This window comes from Haplochromis burtoni, unplaced genomic scaffold (assembly GCF_018398535.1).
Source record: "Haplochromis burtoni strain Fernald_Lab_line unplaced genomic scaffold, NCSU_Asbu1 Contig_19, whole genome shotgun sequence".
Classification (NCBI taxonomy): Eukaryota; Metazoa; Chordata; class Actinopteri; order Cichliformes; family Cichlidae; genus Haplochromis; species Haplochromis burtoni.
Genome location: NW_024582380.1, coordinates 1,226,451 through 1,243,792, shown reverse-complemented (window position 1 = coordinate 1,243,792; position 17,342 = coordinate 1,226,451). Strand labels below are relative to the sequence as shown.

General features: G+C 40.3%; 1 protein-coding gene across 6 annotated transcripts in view; it reads right to left on the bottom strand.

Moving 5' to 3' along the window:
• si:ch211-26b3.4 (connector enhancer of kinase suppressor of ras 2) overlaps positions 1–17,342 on the bottom strand; it is a 64,063-nt gene that overhangs the window by 42,068 nt on the left and 4,653 nt on the right. For all 6 annotated transcript variants that reach the window (XR_006054093.1, XR_006054092.1, XM_042218458.1 and 3 more), the window contains exons 2-4: positions 8,127–8,290; positions 903–1,105; positions 593–680 (exon numbers count right to left, since the gene is read on the bottom strand). Coding sequence is in view for 4 of the 6 variants with exons in the window: in XM_042218458.1 (XP_042074392.1) it covers positions 593–680; positions 903–1,105; positions 8,127–8,290 (455 nt within the window). In the remaining 2 variants the exon portion in view is untranslated. The remainder of the gene's footprint in view (positions 1–592; positions 681–902; positions 1,106–8,126; positions 8,291–17,342) is intronic.

Genomic DNA, 17,342 nt, shown 5'->3' with positions numbered 1-17,342 from the left:
AATAAAACATTATTAAACTACTGCAATATTGTCAACTCCCAAGGGTGCCGACTACAGTGAAAGCTTTACACAGTTTGACCACTTGATGGCAGTAAGAGAAAGCATCTGAATGGTAGTTACTATCCAAGGGCACAGCTGCTGCATAAAGAGATAAAGAGAGGGTGTGTGTGTGTGTGTGATTGTGTGTGTGTGCAATGTGGTGCATTAACATGAGGAATCGAGCCAGAGGGGAAGCAGAAGGAGGACAGGGAATTATAGGGATGAGAGACCTCTGGTTCACTGTTCAACAGAGCCTAAGTTAGGCAAGGGATGATGTCTAACAGTGAGTCGATGAGAATGTTGCTTAAGGCTTTTATTGAGAGCCACTCGTCCCATCAGCCATGCTGCAAACAGCCTGTGGCAATGCATGTAAGTTGCACACGTGCTCAAATCTATAGAAACCAGCTGTAGGCAACAAAAGCTCTATACATATTGATGTCTCCAATCCAATCCTGCTCTAGTGTTGACCCTTAAATTCAAATCATGACCTTTATTTTAATGGATATGGAAATGGTGTATTGTGTGATGTTTGCAGGAATGTGTGTGAAAGCACCTGTTGTACAATGGTGGTTAATTCTAGGCAGAGCTGCACAATGTTGTTCTTCAGTAATGAATACTCTGTCACACTGGCAAACGGAGACCTAAGAAAGTAAAGAATAATAGGGATCATAACCTGAGAAATGTTTCTGCTGTGTAAAAACAAAAACATCCAACAATTTTAGAGAAAAAATGTTTGCCTGAACAATTTTTGAGAAATATTGGCATTTGGTGTTTTTTTAAAAAAAATATTTGCAATTTATTGCATTTATTCATTAACACTGTAATTTAAAAAAAAAACAATCTAATCTCCATATGTCCCCCACCTGTCAAGCCAAGCTAGCAAGTTCTTGGCTGCACCAATTAGATCCACCACTGAAGTGAGAAAATCATTTGGTAGCCTTCGGGAAGCTCGCCCATCATAATGGCCGCCCCTCCGTCTGCCGAGGATGAAATTTTGGAGGTTCTTTGCTGAAGCGTTGAGTTTGTGGGATAGAGTCCGGAGGTTCTCTGTCTCTAGTCCGTAGTTCTGCAGGACAAACAGACAAACTGAGTTCAGAAAATATGTTTATCCTGAGAATTTGAAGTTGGATAAAAACGTCACGACCTTCTGTGGAGTCAGGAGCTTTGCGAAAGAGCAAGGAGCTTAACTTAAGTTAGCTAATGTAGGGATTAGAAGACATACATATATACAAAAACCTAAATATATATATATATATATTTCAAAAGGTCTGGAAAGAGGAAATATATACATAGGGTTTTGGGTTGCTGATTTTTTTTTAAAAACTCTGGATAAAATCATGCTAGCTTTTTCCTAAGTTAAGCTAACCTGACTAGCTAGAGGCACTGACATGCATATTTTTGTTCTGTTCAAGAATAGTGAGGCTAGCTATCACCTTCTGCTAGTCTGTATTTTACTCCAATATACTTTATCTGTATAACAGACATGATATACAGTCAGTGAATAACTGTATCATCTGATATCTCTGAATGAATACTTTATCAGTTTCTCACATCATTGTGGACGATTGGCCCTCTCTTTATCACAACCTTGTTTCACTTCGTTCATTTAGTTCTCTTAAGGTCCAGCCAGAGCATTTCACTCAGGTTGAGGTCTGGATTTTGAAATGCTTTTATTTATTTTTTTATCTATATTTTAATTCTATTGTAGATTTACTGCTGCACTTGATATCAATTTTCTGTTGCATAACCCACGATTAGCTAACATTTTACTGTCAGACAAATGCTGTCACTTTCTAGAGTCACACCTGACTCTAGAATTCTTTGATGAGCTCATGGTCAGATTTCAGTCAGGTGCCCAGATGCTGTCACTGCAGACCAAGCTGAAATCATCACCCTCCACCGCCATGCTCGACAGTTGGTATGAGCTGTTTTGCCAAATGTGGCACTGTGCAACACATCTCATCTTTATTCCCCCACTCCCATGTAGAAAATGTATATGAAAGAAAAGGCTTTGTACTGTCATCAGCTTTTACACTCAGCACGCTAACTGAGGCCTGTAGAGTCTGAGATGTTTCTCAAAGTGTATTTAGTTTTTCACTGGGTTGCAGAGATGTCTGTGAAAAGTCTTTTTACATGTCTGTAGCTAGTGATAGATAAGCCTAATTTACTCGAAGACTAAGTGTTTGAAAAATATTTGTATATTTTGTAAGAGTATTTATTTTTTAAATACTTTTTTACACTTATTATTTAAAGCTATGATCTTTACACAAGTCTTAGCTGATCATGTGCAAAGATCATATTTAAGAAACATGAGTTAAATAAAAACTTATTCCGGGTGAAATTACATGAAATTTAAAAATGTCATCTGGGAATTACTAATAATCATTCATACAGCCACTAACTGCACTAATAGAAAAACAATGAGCTGGCTGAGTAGCCCATTACTGCACTGGGACCCTTTTAAATAAACAAACACACATATACACATCCACTAATCCACACTGTGCTCAGCATCCCAAGGCACCTCAAGTCATGTCCTGTATGACGGAGCCTGATTCCTGCTGACATAAATGCCACACACACACACACACACACACACACACACACACACAAGCGCCTCCTTGTGTAGTCAGATCCACAGGCTGAGCTAGACGTATCTATTTCTCCTCTGCCTCTAGATCTATTCTACACAGTCACGACCACAGTGACTACAAAGGATGGAGGGTTTCACAGTGGCAGCAGAGAGAGAGAAAGAGAGAGATGAGGCAACTAAAGAAGTAAAGAGGCAGAAGACAAGAAGGGGGGAGCGAGACGAACAGAGACCGTACCCAGCTATGCATCTTACTGAAACTGGGTCATGCATACACTGTGTTCTGGATAATCTCCTGTGCGAATGCAGATGCATGCATGTACATAGAGTGAATGTGTTTGCACAGCTGTAATTAGGCTGTCATATGATTCAGTCTAGAGCTGTGTGCTGCTCTTTGCAGGCTACAGAGCGCTTGAGATGAAGCGGGGGAATAAAAGCGCATGAATGACTTTGACTTTGGAGAAAGAGAGAAGTAATTTTAGCAATGCTTGCGTGTGTGTGTGTGAGTGTGTGTGATGGAGAGAGTGTGCCAGATCAATACAGTAAGAGAGCGATGCCATTAGAGTACCACCCATCCACCCCACCCCCTGCCATTCATGTCAATGTGGTTACCATAGCAGCCATGTTTGGAGTGGCCTCTTTGCTATGCTGGTATTTCTGCTATTGTTCGTACACTGAGTCACAATCACACATCATTTATGACATGTTTGGGTAAAAGAGGGACTTAACTATAAAACCCTGTTGAAAAGTAAAGTATTGCTCAGCTGCAGATTCCTCGGTCAAAGCTTTTGCGCTATGCTTGCACCAAAATGTAGAATGTCTATCAATCATAGAAAGAATATATCCATCGTGCCCATGTTGCTTTCTGCAAAAAGATTTGGCCTCAATGCTCAAATTAGTCAGATGGATTCTGTGCAACCAATGAATTTTATATTTTTACTGCAGGCTTTTTGCATCTCTTCAAAATAAGTCCTGCTGTAATTTTTGTGACTGTTGAGCACTGCATTTAATATAACGGTGATTTTTTTTTAACCTTGATTGTCAGGGACATCTATTAACAGTTCAGTGAGTTAAATAAATGTTTAAAAACAGAGCTACATATAGCTTGATTTGTTTGTAATGGCCCCTTTTGTGAGTCTATTCCAAACTACTTGGTAAACAGTTAAAAGACCAAGTAATACACCAAGCATGAGCTGGTAAGCATGGTAAGAAATAAATGTTGCAACTAACTTTGTTTCGCAGTCACAAGATAGCACTGAGAAGGACCCACAAACGAAAGAGGTGCAGGGAGAGATGAAAGTAGAATAAAGGAAATGACAAAAAGCAGATTTGGAGAGTTAGAAACAAAAAGAAAAAATATTTATTATCAGTGAAGATTATGACAAAACAACTTTAATTGTTAAGTTACGAAAAGCTCACAATCAATCTCATAAACTCACCCAAAGTGTCAAAGTGAGAATCTTTCATGGCTGCCGCTGTTTCAATACACAGATACGTGCGCAGTCCAAAACTTATCTCATGTTACAGTGAGAAAGAAATTCCTTAATGAAGCGCAAGAGTGATAGATGATTGTGATAAAAGCTCTCACTGACATGTTTGTTTTCCAGTGGACAGTTTCTCAGCCTTTAGTTCACACAAATCTTTCAAACCACAGACACATTCAGTAAATAGTCACTCTTGCTTCTGTCATTTGCTCTACAATTTCACATTTATAACAAACTGAAAAAAAAAGAGTCTCCAACAAGTCGGAGTGACATGACTCACCAGACGGCCTAATGAATTTAGCCGTTCACACAAAAAAATTTACAGGAGCTAAGGTTTGATTTGTTGCTTAAAGCTGTTTGTGGAAGTCTTTCCTCTGAGTTTACGAAGTACCTGTAGCACCAGACAGCACCAGGATCCTCCCACAGGTGTCTCCAAATGAAGAGAGGTAGTTACACACACTTACTCATGTAATTAAATAGCTTTAATTATTAATTATTCCCCACCCACAAAATTAGAGAGAGTTAGGTCAGAACCTAAAGGCTATGTATACTATGCACTTTTTAACTTTTTAGACAGGTGAGTTGTCACGCAGATAGCCAGAGTGCATCGCTGTCCTTGGGATAAATCCTGAGCTAATATCACACCTATATAAGGCTGATGGTTTAGATCTGATGGATGTTTTTTTTACAGGATACAAAGGGCAAACGTTAGGTAGTGCAGGATAAAGCAGGTGCAGGGTGGTACTTAGGTAGCATCTAAGTAGCACCCCTGTATAGTCCTGAGACCAGTTTTCCAGTGCTTTTCTCGTGTACGTTTATTTGAAGAGGAAAAAACTTCCACGGGACACCGATGAGAAAAGATACAAACAAAAATTTATTCCACAGCTTGTAAATCTTCTTACAGGAGTAATCAGGTCTAAGTTATCCTCAACAACAAACATACTACGGTAGAAAAACCGTGTGGCTCCCTCCCGGGATTTTAACTACAAACCAAGCCTTTAAGGCACACGTATTCACAGTTTTACTTAACCAAGCCAACACGAATGCAAGAAAATAATTTTAGTTCAATTATAACCGTGAATTTACTTATTAAATTATTAATTACACAAAACAAGTTTAACAACAAATATAAATACTGAAGTATATGAGCTATATTAACCTGGCTCCCACAACCCTGTTCACATAAATGGCCACCTTAGCTACTTAGGTAGCCTAAGTAGCCTGACTGTTAAAGTCGATTTAATTAATCAGTTAAAGCAGAACACATAATGTATACTGCAGTACAACCCTCACTATTAAATAGTGAGGGTTGTACTGCAGTACAACAAACTTGTTTGTATTTTTGTCCTGTAACTTTAATGGCACCAATATCTTTGTCTTTCATGTTAGGAAGGAGCAGTAATTTTGTTTTTTAAGTTATTTCCAAGCACAGCTTGCTGAAAATTCACTACCCACATATTCTACTTAGTATACACGCTGGGGGCAAAATTTGATTGCACAGGCATAAAAGAAGGAACGTTTCTACAATTACAGCAAGACTGAAAGCTCAGTCAGTTCTTGAAACCTGCATTGATCAAGATCAACAAACAGACCAGAGAGGGATCCCAGCTGAACCATGGGAGCCAACTTCATCTCGTCTTTATGACCAGACATTTCATTTCCTTTTATCGTCCAAATATTCAGCATCTACATGAACCACAGAGCTGTGGCGCTCAAGTTTTTCCTCACTAAATATGTTTTTTTTTAAAGATTTGGATTTATTGGGTTTAATATGGGTTTATTTATTCTTTTTTATTAGCCAAAATAATTGGAATCATAACGACGTCCCTGCAAGAGAGACTGGGCAAGGAATGAGCAGTGGCATGATCAGACAAGCTGTACACCTGCCAACAGATTACCCAGATTTTCTAAACATACCAAAAAATGTTGGTACTAATCCCTCTGAACATAAAAAAAACTGTGTGTGCACAATGCAGCCTGTCTGTTTGTAGTCTTAGCATTACAATTGTCAGTTTGGATAATATTTCTGTGCTGTTTTTAAGTACACTGTAAAAACGGGTAAATGTGGGCTATATTTAAACATGCCTGACTGTGTGTGCTTTCCCATCAGACGCTGACCCATTCATCTGTCTCACTAATTATCAGTGCAACTGATCGGAATGACGCCAAACAAATAAAAAGTAAAAGTACTCACAGCGGTAGCTTCAGTGGCTCATTTTGTCTGATACTCAGAATTTATGTCCGTGAGCAATTTCCGGACATATGGTGATCGCTACTGCTGGACTCTCATTCCCATACTGGAGCATTTGAATGAGAAGAGGTGCTGATTAGCACACACACACACACGATCATGTATGCACACACACACACACACACTGACACACACATTCAAACAGCCCCAACTAATCCACCCATGTGTGCATGGGAGATAAGGTGCATCCTGCATACTCTTTCTACATTCTCTCTCTCTCTCCCATTCCCTCTCACCCTCGCTTTCTCTCTCTGGGAGAGTAGCACCTAATTCTCCCTAATTCTCTAATCCCGGGCAGGGCCGCTGCACATACAGTCAGCAATGACCGAGGAAGTACACACAAAGCGAGGCCTGAATGATTTTCTTTTTTTTTTTTTCAGTCATTTCTTAAGCCAATATCAATAACTGGTGGAGGAAAATAAACAAAAAACAACATATATACCTTTGAACCTGTTAGTATTTCTGTGAGTTATAAAAGAAGAAAACTCATAGTCACATCTTAAAGTAACTGGGAAAAAGGAGCAAATATCTTCTTGTAAAACCTATTTACACATAATGTACTTTTTAAAAATCAGCTTCAACACCAGAACCAGCTATGGTTTAAAACCTTTAACAGGATACAATAACTTTATCCTAACAAAAAACAGCAGTTTACTTGATATCTCATATATCTAGATAATGTATTATTTTATATATCTAAACAAAACCAGAAGAAACTATAATACATTGTGGTATCCAAACAGGTGCAGTAGTTCATAGTGCTCCCTGACTTTGTCAAATCCATCTACATGTCGTTACAGGAGGGTTGTTGACATGGTGGCTAATCAATGAACCCGATACCTTTAAATGAGTTGATTTTAACAGATTTTCCATATGTTTTATGCACTAGACAATGATTGTTCTTTGGTGAAATGTTCATCTGTCATATATGATATATACACATACATACACTCACCAGACACCTTATTAGGTACACCAGACTGAAACCACTTCTGCCTGCAGAACTGCCTTAACTCCGAGGCACAAATTCAACAAGGTGCTGGAGACATTCCTCAGAGATTTTGGTCAATATTAACATGACAGCATCACACAGTTGGTTCAGATTAGTTGGCTTCACATCCATAAAGTCAAACTCCCATTCCACCACATCCCAAAGATGCTCTACCAGATTGAGATCTGTTGACTTTAGAGGCCAATTGAGTGCCGTGAACTCACTGACATGTTCAAGAAACCAGCTTGAGATGATCTGAGCTTTGTGACATGACAAAGCAGCCATCACTGTGGTCACACTGTGGACGCTGTGGTCACAAAGGGATGCACATGAGATGGCTCAGTTGGTGCTAAGGAAATATTCCCCACACGGTCTGTGTAGGTTCTCCGTCATCCCAGTAATGGTAGTCTAAGGAGCTTGGAAAGAAAGCGCCTGGACTTTTTACAGTTTAAGCAAGAAACTTAGAGAAGTCCAGTGGCTTTCTTTCCCAGCTCCTTGGATATTCCCCACACCATTACACCACCGCCAGCCTGAACCTTTGATACAAGGCAGGACGGAGCCATGCTTTCATCTTTATATGTAGATGTTTTCCTTAAAGAGCAGTTGAACGCGTGTGCCTGAAAAAATGACTAATGAGTGTATTTTTAAGCTTATTTTATCTCAGCAATAACTATAACTAACTGATAGCTATAAAAGAAGACAACAAGCATATCTAGGAGCTTGTTGACCATCACTCCATCCAGTACTGTGCATTTAAAATCATAGGCTGACCAGGGCGCAGAGGAGGTCCACGGCTTCCAGGATGAGCTCCTGGTGTCCTATCCTGGTGACACCCAGCTCCTCCAGCTCCTGATGGGTGATGTGAAGCAGCTGCTCTCCTCCCATCTGCTCCCGCTCGAAACTCTTGATGTACTGCTGGAGACAGTCATCCAGACCTAAGGAGAGTGGAGACAGACACAGATTAGGATGTGTTGATGTATCTGTCGTCTATCACTTTGCGCAGCTGTATATAGAAAAATATTTATATTGGCTTCAATCAGTGATTTAGAAGGCTTTCTGCTCCGAGACAAAGACGGAAAACACGATTAGGAAATATTGTCCCAGACATGACTGACTGACACAAGAATGAGCTCCTTTCCCGAGACCGAATCCTGGCTTACTTTGATGCAACACTGTAGTCAGGCATAAAAACATGCAAATTGTTCCTGCCAAATAGAAAGTAAAGATAAACAGCAGCCTCAAGCCAGGAGCTCTGACTGATCTATGAGCAACTTACTGACAGCTAGAAAACACATCTGTTGGTACACCTTTTCTGTACGGGATGATAAGCTTGATGAGGAAAAAAAAGTCTTTTCTCACCACTGCTTTTAACATTCAAGAGGCAATAAAAGAGATTTTAGAGCGAAAAGAATCTATTTCACACATATTTTGCATAATTAAAGAGCCATTCGAAAGAAAACGAGGAAGATGCGAACAATAAATCGACGTATGACTTGCTGCTGTTACGCTGCGGCTGCCTGCTTTGCACAGAGCCAATCAGCTGCACATAGGCGTGGTGGATACAATTGATCGGTAAGAGCCTCTGGCTTTGATTCAAATATAGTCAGCAAAAAAGGCGCATCTCCCCACAGACCTAATGAACGAGCCCGCTCCAAAACGAGCAAACACAGAGCAAAAAAGTTGCACAAGAGTAAGCAAATCCACGCGCACACACATGCACAGAACCACAGTTAAACACATAAGGTACACTCACTCCCCCTATGAGCATGGACTTCAAACACAATGCAATTACAGCTAGTGTTGCTCTTCAGGGTCTTGACACCTCTGTAGATGCCCGTTGTTAAAGCCTAGCAGAGCTGTGAGGAAAACACTGATGCCCGAGGGATGCAAAGCTTAAGAGCAGACAGTGCGGTAGCACCTCAACAAAGTCACCACACATGCGTATATAGAGTACACACACTCGAGCGAGATATCTCTTGGTCTTCGTGTGCCATGGGAGATACCAGAACGGGGGGAAAAAGCCTGCTGTTGCTCTGAGTGACATGCAGACAAAGTGTTGTTACATATAGCACAGCAGAGCAATTTCAAAAGCAACACATCAGTGACACCGGTAGCAACACAAGTGGAAACTGTTTAATAGAATAAGTTCCCCGTGGAAAAGCCCTAATGGCCCACATGTAAGCATGTGTTTCACAGGTAATGATACAGTGTTGCAACGTGGAAGGCTTGTGTGATAACTTAGTCTGCACATGAATTAGGTGCATATGAGGATTTGTTTTCATATAGGCAATATTAGTACACATCAATACCGTTATTCAAGTACTATATTATAATTATTATGTTGCACACAATACAAAATTGAGGTACTGGTGCTTCTACCAGTTGTGTATTCCTGTTTTAAACAATTCATGCTTTCAAATTCAACCGAACAACTACTATTGTTATAACTTGTTATTTTTCTCATTTTATATATACGAACTTATTGGAAGTTACCCGTTTACTTTTTAATGCACAGGTACAATGCATAATGTGTACTTTTTTCTAAATATTCTATTTAAACGTCTTCCAGTAGCCTGCTCTGTCTGCACACTACAACCTGGTTTTGCCACTTTTATCTGTACTTTAATCTTAATAACTGTACAGTACTCTGTTTTTGTAACTATTGTCCATCATGTAAATATTTTTTTCTGTAAAAATTGTGTGTGTTTGTTTTCGGTGTCCTGTTCTGGTTGTATATGTGCTTTTCTTTTGCTGCTGTTACAACCAAATTTCCTCTAGTGGGACATTTAAAGGATTATTCTATTCTAAATAAAAAAATATTTATGGCTTTTTAGAAAAAATCTTAAGAAATTATAACATTAAATGCAAAACATTTGATACACCTTTAAGATATAAGACATGGCCAGGTTAGACATATTAGATGGTGTGTAAACTGTTTTGAACTATTTTTCTCCATTTTGCTAGGAATATAGGAAATTGAAATAATTAAAATACAGGATATAAGGTAAAAAACAAAGAAAAAAAAACAGTTTGTATGAGTCAATATTTGATTTGACAACCTTTACTCTTCATCACAGCCTGAACTCTCCCAGGCAAACTTTCTTGTCATTTCTTTAAGTCGTCTTCAGGAATAGTTCTCCAGGCTTCTTGAAGAACGTTCAAAGCTTTTCTTTGGCTGTTGGCTGTGTTGTGTTGTGTTTTCTATAAAGATGATCCCACACTGCTTCAATAATGTTGAGGTCAGAGCTCTGGGCTGGTGAGTCCATGATTGATAGTGTCATGGATTGGTGTGTTTTTCTTTCCAGTAATGCTTTTACTGCATCGTTAGTGTGTTTGGGGTCATTGCCGTGCTGAAAAGTGAAGCTGTTGCCAGTGAGATTCATTCATTCATTAATTTCTGCGCTCATAATTTCATCAATTCTGACAAGATCTCCAACACCACTGACTGAAATGCATCCCAAACCATGACAGAGCCTCCATCCTGTTTTTTATAGATGGCTGCAAACACTCACTGTCATGCCTCTACCTTGACCATACATACATGATGATTTGAACCAAAAATGTTACATTTGGATTCATCGATATATCAGACCTGTTCCCACTTATTTTCAGTGGTGTTCTTGTGTAATCTGGCATGCCTCAGCCTGTTTCTCCCTCCTCCTCCACAGAGACCATTTCTGATCAGTACAACAGTAAATGGAACAACTGAAGGGCCAGATGCATCTTTTGGTCCTCCGTCAGGTCTTCACTGGATTTTTTCTTGTTTCTTAAAAACGTGCACGAATTTCAGATACTGTTCAACTGATGCACATTTCTTTTTGGCCTGCTGCTTTTTCGACTTCTCCACTTTCCTGAAATTTTTTTTCACACTGCACAAAAATATGCCAAACATGACAAGTTTTAGTTCTTTGGGAATCACAGTGTTGGTGCAAAATTACTATTTCCTGCGTTTGGCAGTTTTTAAAGATTCAGCTAAAGAAATTGTATGTCTTTGCATTACAGTTTAACACTTTGCTAAGTTGTCTGCTGTGTTTAGATGCAGTGCTGGTTTGCCCTTTGAGTTGTTTCTTTTTATCCTCGAATGATTCATTGGTCACTGTTATGTGGCTTAACAAACAAACTGAAAAAACATCCCTCTGAAAATGGTCAGATATAAGAACTGGAGTTTAAATGAGTGAAAAAGCAGCCAATGCCTAAAGAAAAACCTTGAAAAGAGCTTCAGAACAGCTGGAGAACTATTACTAAAGGCCACTTTAAAAAATTACAAGAAACTCCATTTGTTTTACAAGACTGCTCTTGTTGACAAATGCTTGAGTAAGGCCAAGTGCAGTGCTATATTCTAGTATTATATTCAAATTAGCTTGTTTTTCTTTGAATAAACCCTGTTCATTGCTGTGGTAAGACAGTCTGGTACAGTCTCATAAATCATCACCAGAGCTGGCAGAGACACGCACAAGTGGACTCGCTCTGCAGTCTCCTTTAGCCGGCCGCCAGCTTTAGAAGTAGAGAACATGGAGATAAAGCAGAAAGACAGCCTGCAGCTAATAAATAGGGTGCCTGAATATTTTACTCCTGACCCTCACTGTGAGAGGCGAGGGAAGAAAAAACTGTGCTGGCTATCTCACAGATGGAAGTCTTTATGTCCACAAGAAAGGTGAGCCTTCCTCTCCAACTAATACCTCTCTTTTTCTGTCACTCCCTCCGTGCCCTTGTCCTTCCCCATTTCTCCTTCCGGCGCAAGGGAAACACATTTTAATAGGGACCACGTGATGCAATCGGGCCCCTTTATAGCTTATTCCATCACGACGCGAATGAGATTTCTGGTGACAGTGTAATATCTTCATTGCACGTTTAAGATCGTTTGAGGGTGGAAGAAAGAGTTTTAGGCACTTAAGATTATCTCTGTCCGGGATTACACGAAGAAGGAGAAGACACCGAGACTGCCTAAATCCACACAAGACGCTTGGACACTCTCCCTGCCAAGTATCCCAAAAAACTCTCAACCTAATGGAATAATTGCGTAAATCAATTTTTGATTATATTTGTTTTTTTATTCTGGACTAATTGATAAATAAAAAATATTAAAGCCAACTCATTGTGCTTGAAGTGCATAAGGATTATAATCACAGTACTGTAAATTATATGGAGATGTGATGAATGAAGAATCAGAGGTCCAGGCTGACTAAGAGTGCCTCCTGGGGAAAACCACCTACTATACCATAGCTATAGTATTTCCCACCTCTGCAACACACATTTAGATGCAAAGAGATTATGCACACACATTGTAAGGGGATTTTTTTTCAAATATATATATACTTACAGACGCTCGCACTCGCATATGCATTAAAACACACGCATACATCCACAGAGTGACACACAGCTGCTAGCCAATCAGATGAGCCAGAATGCTTTCCCCCCCTAGAGGACAAACAGCTGATCCGGGTTCATCTGCCGAGTTCATGTGCCAGCTGGAAATAGCACATGGCGCACAAACGCTGCCACGAACAAGCGCTATAAGAGACGAGCTTTCTCAGCACCATAACCTCACCAGATCGTTAATGATATTAAAATGTTGTATACTCAGATGACACAACTGCGCCACAGCGAGTGTGTGAGATGCAGTCACTGCATCCTCAGACAGTTTGCAGTGTTCAGAAAATATGAAAACTGACCTCACTCTCCTGTGCAGGACAAACAAGCCCAACCGAAATACACAAAAAGCAATTTTGAATGTGAAATGTCTTTCATAGTCATAAGCTTGTTCTCGTACCCTCTGGGAAATATTCAAAGGAATAAGATGTTTTATCATAGCTTATTTGTAATTATTCTCCAGTGGGCTCAGGCCACTCAGTGTCTTTCCAGTAACTGTTGTTTATTTGCCCGACACAGTTCAGGAACTGTAGTTGCTGAGTCTCAGCATCGCTCGTAACGTCTCTGATTTCTGCACCTCAGATGACATCTGGTAACAGAAATGTGTCAACTGTCAACAGTGTGACTTCTCAGACAGTTTTGATCGATAGTATTTTTTTTCTTTTCAAATCAAGGCTACTGCCTGCAGCCTGACATAAAATGACATCCCGAGTATTCACAACAGCATAAATTCTCCCGTGAAAGGTTGTGAACTAGAGTCTGAGCAGCGCTTCTCACTTCTGGATGATCAGACTTAGAAGGGTTTTTTTTTTAAAAATGAATTATTACTGAACTACAAGAGGAGACAGGACAGGAAATATTGGTAGTATTACAGTAGTTTTGCATGTATGCTATTCATGTATATTACTAGTACTGGACTCTTTGTAACCATTAAAACCCTGAGGTGTGGCATTCTTCAGAGCAGAAAATCAGCACCTCTATGGCGTCTTTTATTTAATCCACTGCTCTCTGTCATGGTCTTGCTAAAATCTTTATCCACTTTTCAGCACAAATTGCTGATTGCTGTCAGTTCCAGCAGGGTTTTCTTGGATATGTTGCCTGGATTAAATCCCCCGACAACATTTCAGCAGGATTCTATTGTCCTCTTTATCATTTAATAGCGTCCATTTTTTGTTTTTGAGCCATTCTTTGGTGGATTTGTCCATGTTTTTAAAACTGTTATCCTAAAAAATCCTGCCAAACACATCTACTGTTAAAGAGGCCAACCATCTTTGATTTGCCTTTACAAAGCACATACAGATGCCTGCTCTTTGCCTGTTTGTTCACAACAATATGCAAAACATGGGTTTGGTTCCTGACCCAACTGCTAACCTTCACATTGACACAGGAGTCAGGAGAGCAAGCTGCACATCCTGTGGTGAAATTTGCATTAAAAGGGTCGCTCCTTGGCCGCTCCCAAATTCGCAGTTGCTTCAAACAACTTTCTTTAAAGTGTAATTATTTCAAATACTTCTGAGATTTTTTTAAAATCCTTTCCCAGACTCATAAGCATCCACAGCTTTTTCTCCAAAGACTTTTTAATTCTTGGCATGATGACACGGCACAGACATCAATAGCAAAGAGAAGACCAAACCCAAGATCTCAGGGCTAATTAAGACAGGTTCCAGCGGTCACTCAAAATGCTAATTTTCTGTTATGTTTGAGTATATTACCATTATCAGCAGACACTGCTTCAAAAGGTGTCTGCTTGTCAGCTTGTGTAAATATTTTTCTCTGTACTTGTTTTTTTTTTATGCTGTGTTGCCTGCAAGGCCATTTTCTCTTTTCTCTCTTTTAGACGTGCAGTACTCAAAACATTCAGCTGGAAGAGAATATGCAGTCCGACAGGGAGAGATATAGATTTTAGTAATATGACTGTAGGTTCTGAATAGTAGATCTTTTAATTTTTTTTAATTTTTATTATTAAAATTACTGTGAGATTAACTGATTGACACATTTGTCTATTGTTTTTAAAATATGAATGTAGCAAGCGCAGTTATGTTTTTATAACCTCAAGTCAAAGGCCCTGTGTTGTTTGTGCGTTAAATAGATCCCTATAGGAAACACTAAGGCAGCGGTGGGCAACTCCAGGCCTCGAGGGCCGGTGTCCCTGCAGGTTTTAGATGTGTTTTTGAACCAACACAGCTGATTTAAATGGCTAAATTAGCTCCTCAACATGTCCTGAAGTTCTCCAGAGGCCTGGTAACACACTAATCATGTGATTCAGGTGTGTTGACCAAAGGTGAGATCTAAAACCTGCAGGACACCGGCCCTCGGGGCCTGGAATTGCCCACCCCTGCACTAAGGGATCCCTTGATCCTGACCATCCCTGAATCCCAGAGTGCTAAGCCTTGAGCAAGCATCTCATGTTGACAGCTTCATCCACATTTCATGCGGTTCCCTCCAATCTTTTCCTCTTTCCTGGGCAAAATAAACCCCTCCCGTTCAGAAACACAAGGGTTGCCAGGCAACCAAAGGGAGAGATAGGCCTCCGAGCAGAAGTGAGCGATCAGCAGTTGCTTCCCCTCAAGACCTTGCACTGATACTAAGCTAAGGATCGCGCACACACATTAAGCACACAAATACTAACACAGTAGCCTGTACATGCCTTCCACTATGGCTGAAAGCTTGTTGAAGAGTTCTTGTTCTTAGAGTTGAGTTTGCCTCAAATTGGAAAAAAACCAACAACTTGCGGAAAACAGGCTCCACTGCCTGGCTGTTAATGTCAGCTGAAATCAGTCAAACCTTCGTCCTTCTTTGAGACAATGTTTGGGTCAGTTTGTGGCCTGGGCTAAGAGTGGTGACAAGCACCAAAGACTCCTGTCCTGTTGCCTTACCCTCCAACTGTGAGATCCGAGCCGGAGTAAGTGCATCGGCGAGCGCAAGGAAAAGACACAGCTCTCACTAAAAATATTCCTACTGTGAAATATTCATCACATCATGCCAGAATATTCTTATGACTGTGGCATTTTAGCTCCCCTGTACACTTCAAGTGCACCACGGCATCTTCTCTGAGATCCAGCTTGCAGGGAGGTGCCAAGAGGCAATCTCACAGAACAGGGTCAACCAGAAAACTGCGAGGAGTTCACGGGCAGCGCTTTACTCTGAGGATCTGACCTACCTGAGAGAATGTGAAGTGACTACAGTAAGGCTGGAATAGAAAGACTGATAATATGTTAACATGAGTTTTAGTTTTACCTCACGAGCCCCAACTGTCTCTGTTCTAACCCATTTACATTTGAGCTGCAACTTTACATAAAATCTGGATTAATTTACTGTCTGCAAAGGACATCGGGGTGCTTGGGGGAGGCAATCACAGCAGGTAATAATTTTGAGCTGATTAAAAAGGTGTATGTTAAAAATCTAACTCTACACGGCCACACAGTTAGCAGCGAGAGCAGGGGAACGAGCCATTTAGCTGCTACCAAGAAGCTGGTGGAGAACAAAACAGAGCTAAAATAAGAGTCGCTGTTTGACATTTGTTTTAGTGCCCGGATACTTTCTAACTTTATGATCATAGACTCCAATCCAGTCCACCAGACAGCTTTAGAAGATGTGAATTAGAGATCGAACTTTTAACTGTATTTTAACAGGTTTTACGGCTTTTCCTACAGATAAAGACCTCCACCTCTATTCCCAGTCTTACTACACCAAAGTACAAGGATATTTTCTCTCAGTTAATGAAAACTTTATTTTCAAAATTTACCATTACGGGACAGTCTGAGCAATAAACTACCAGAGCATTTTCTGTAACTGTACAAGTTTATGTACTTTCATTGGTGTAGCCAACTTCACATCAAAGTGGGCTGCATATGGCACATGATGTGAAATGAGTTTGACATCTCTGCTCTAGCCTGTTACATTACAACAGCATCCTGGCTGGCTTTCTAAATTATTGGATTCAAGCATTTATATTCCAATGAGTCTGTGATTGCCAAAGAAACCTACAACTTTATACTGTAAAAACTGTAACTGCGGTTAAGATTTTTTTTTTTTACCTCACAGGCATTAACAGCAGTCAAATGGTTTTTGCGCAAAGAATGAAGAAAACGGAATGTAGTTTCACAGCAAGCTGTTAGTGTGCACCATAAAGGATTTTATAGTGCACATTATATTATATAGTATATTATAAGACCTCATCTGAAGTCTTTGGCCCTGGGTTGAAAAACTTCATTTGATCCTAACATGTTTGGCCGTAAAACGGCAGCCCCGGAACAACAGGTGCAAAAACAATCCAGTAACGGACATGTGAACACACACACACACACACACACACACACACACACACACACACACACACACACACACAGGCCCCTCTGTCCGAGCAGCCGGATAGACCGGGTGCTTTGATATGATGCCCACTGCATCCCCTATTCTACACCCCGCTCTGAAACCGCCTCTCCCTTTCGCCATCATGCCCAGCATTCCCTTTTCACGCACCCTCATTTCCTCCCCCATCTTAGGCTCCTCAGCCTTTCTTTCATTTCGCTTTGGGCCTCCCGATCTCTGAATTCATGTCCCCGCGGTCTCTTCTCTCTATCTGTCCCTAACTCGAGGCAATGAAGCAGGCGGAGGGGA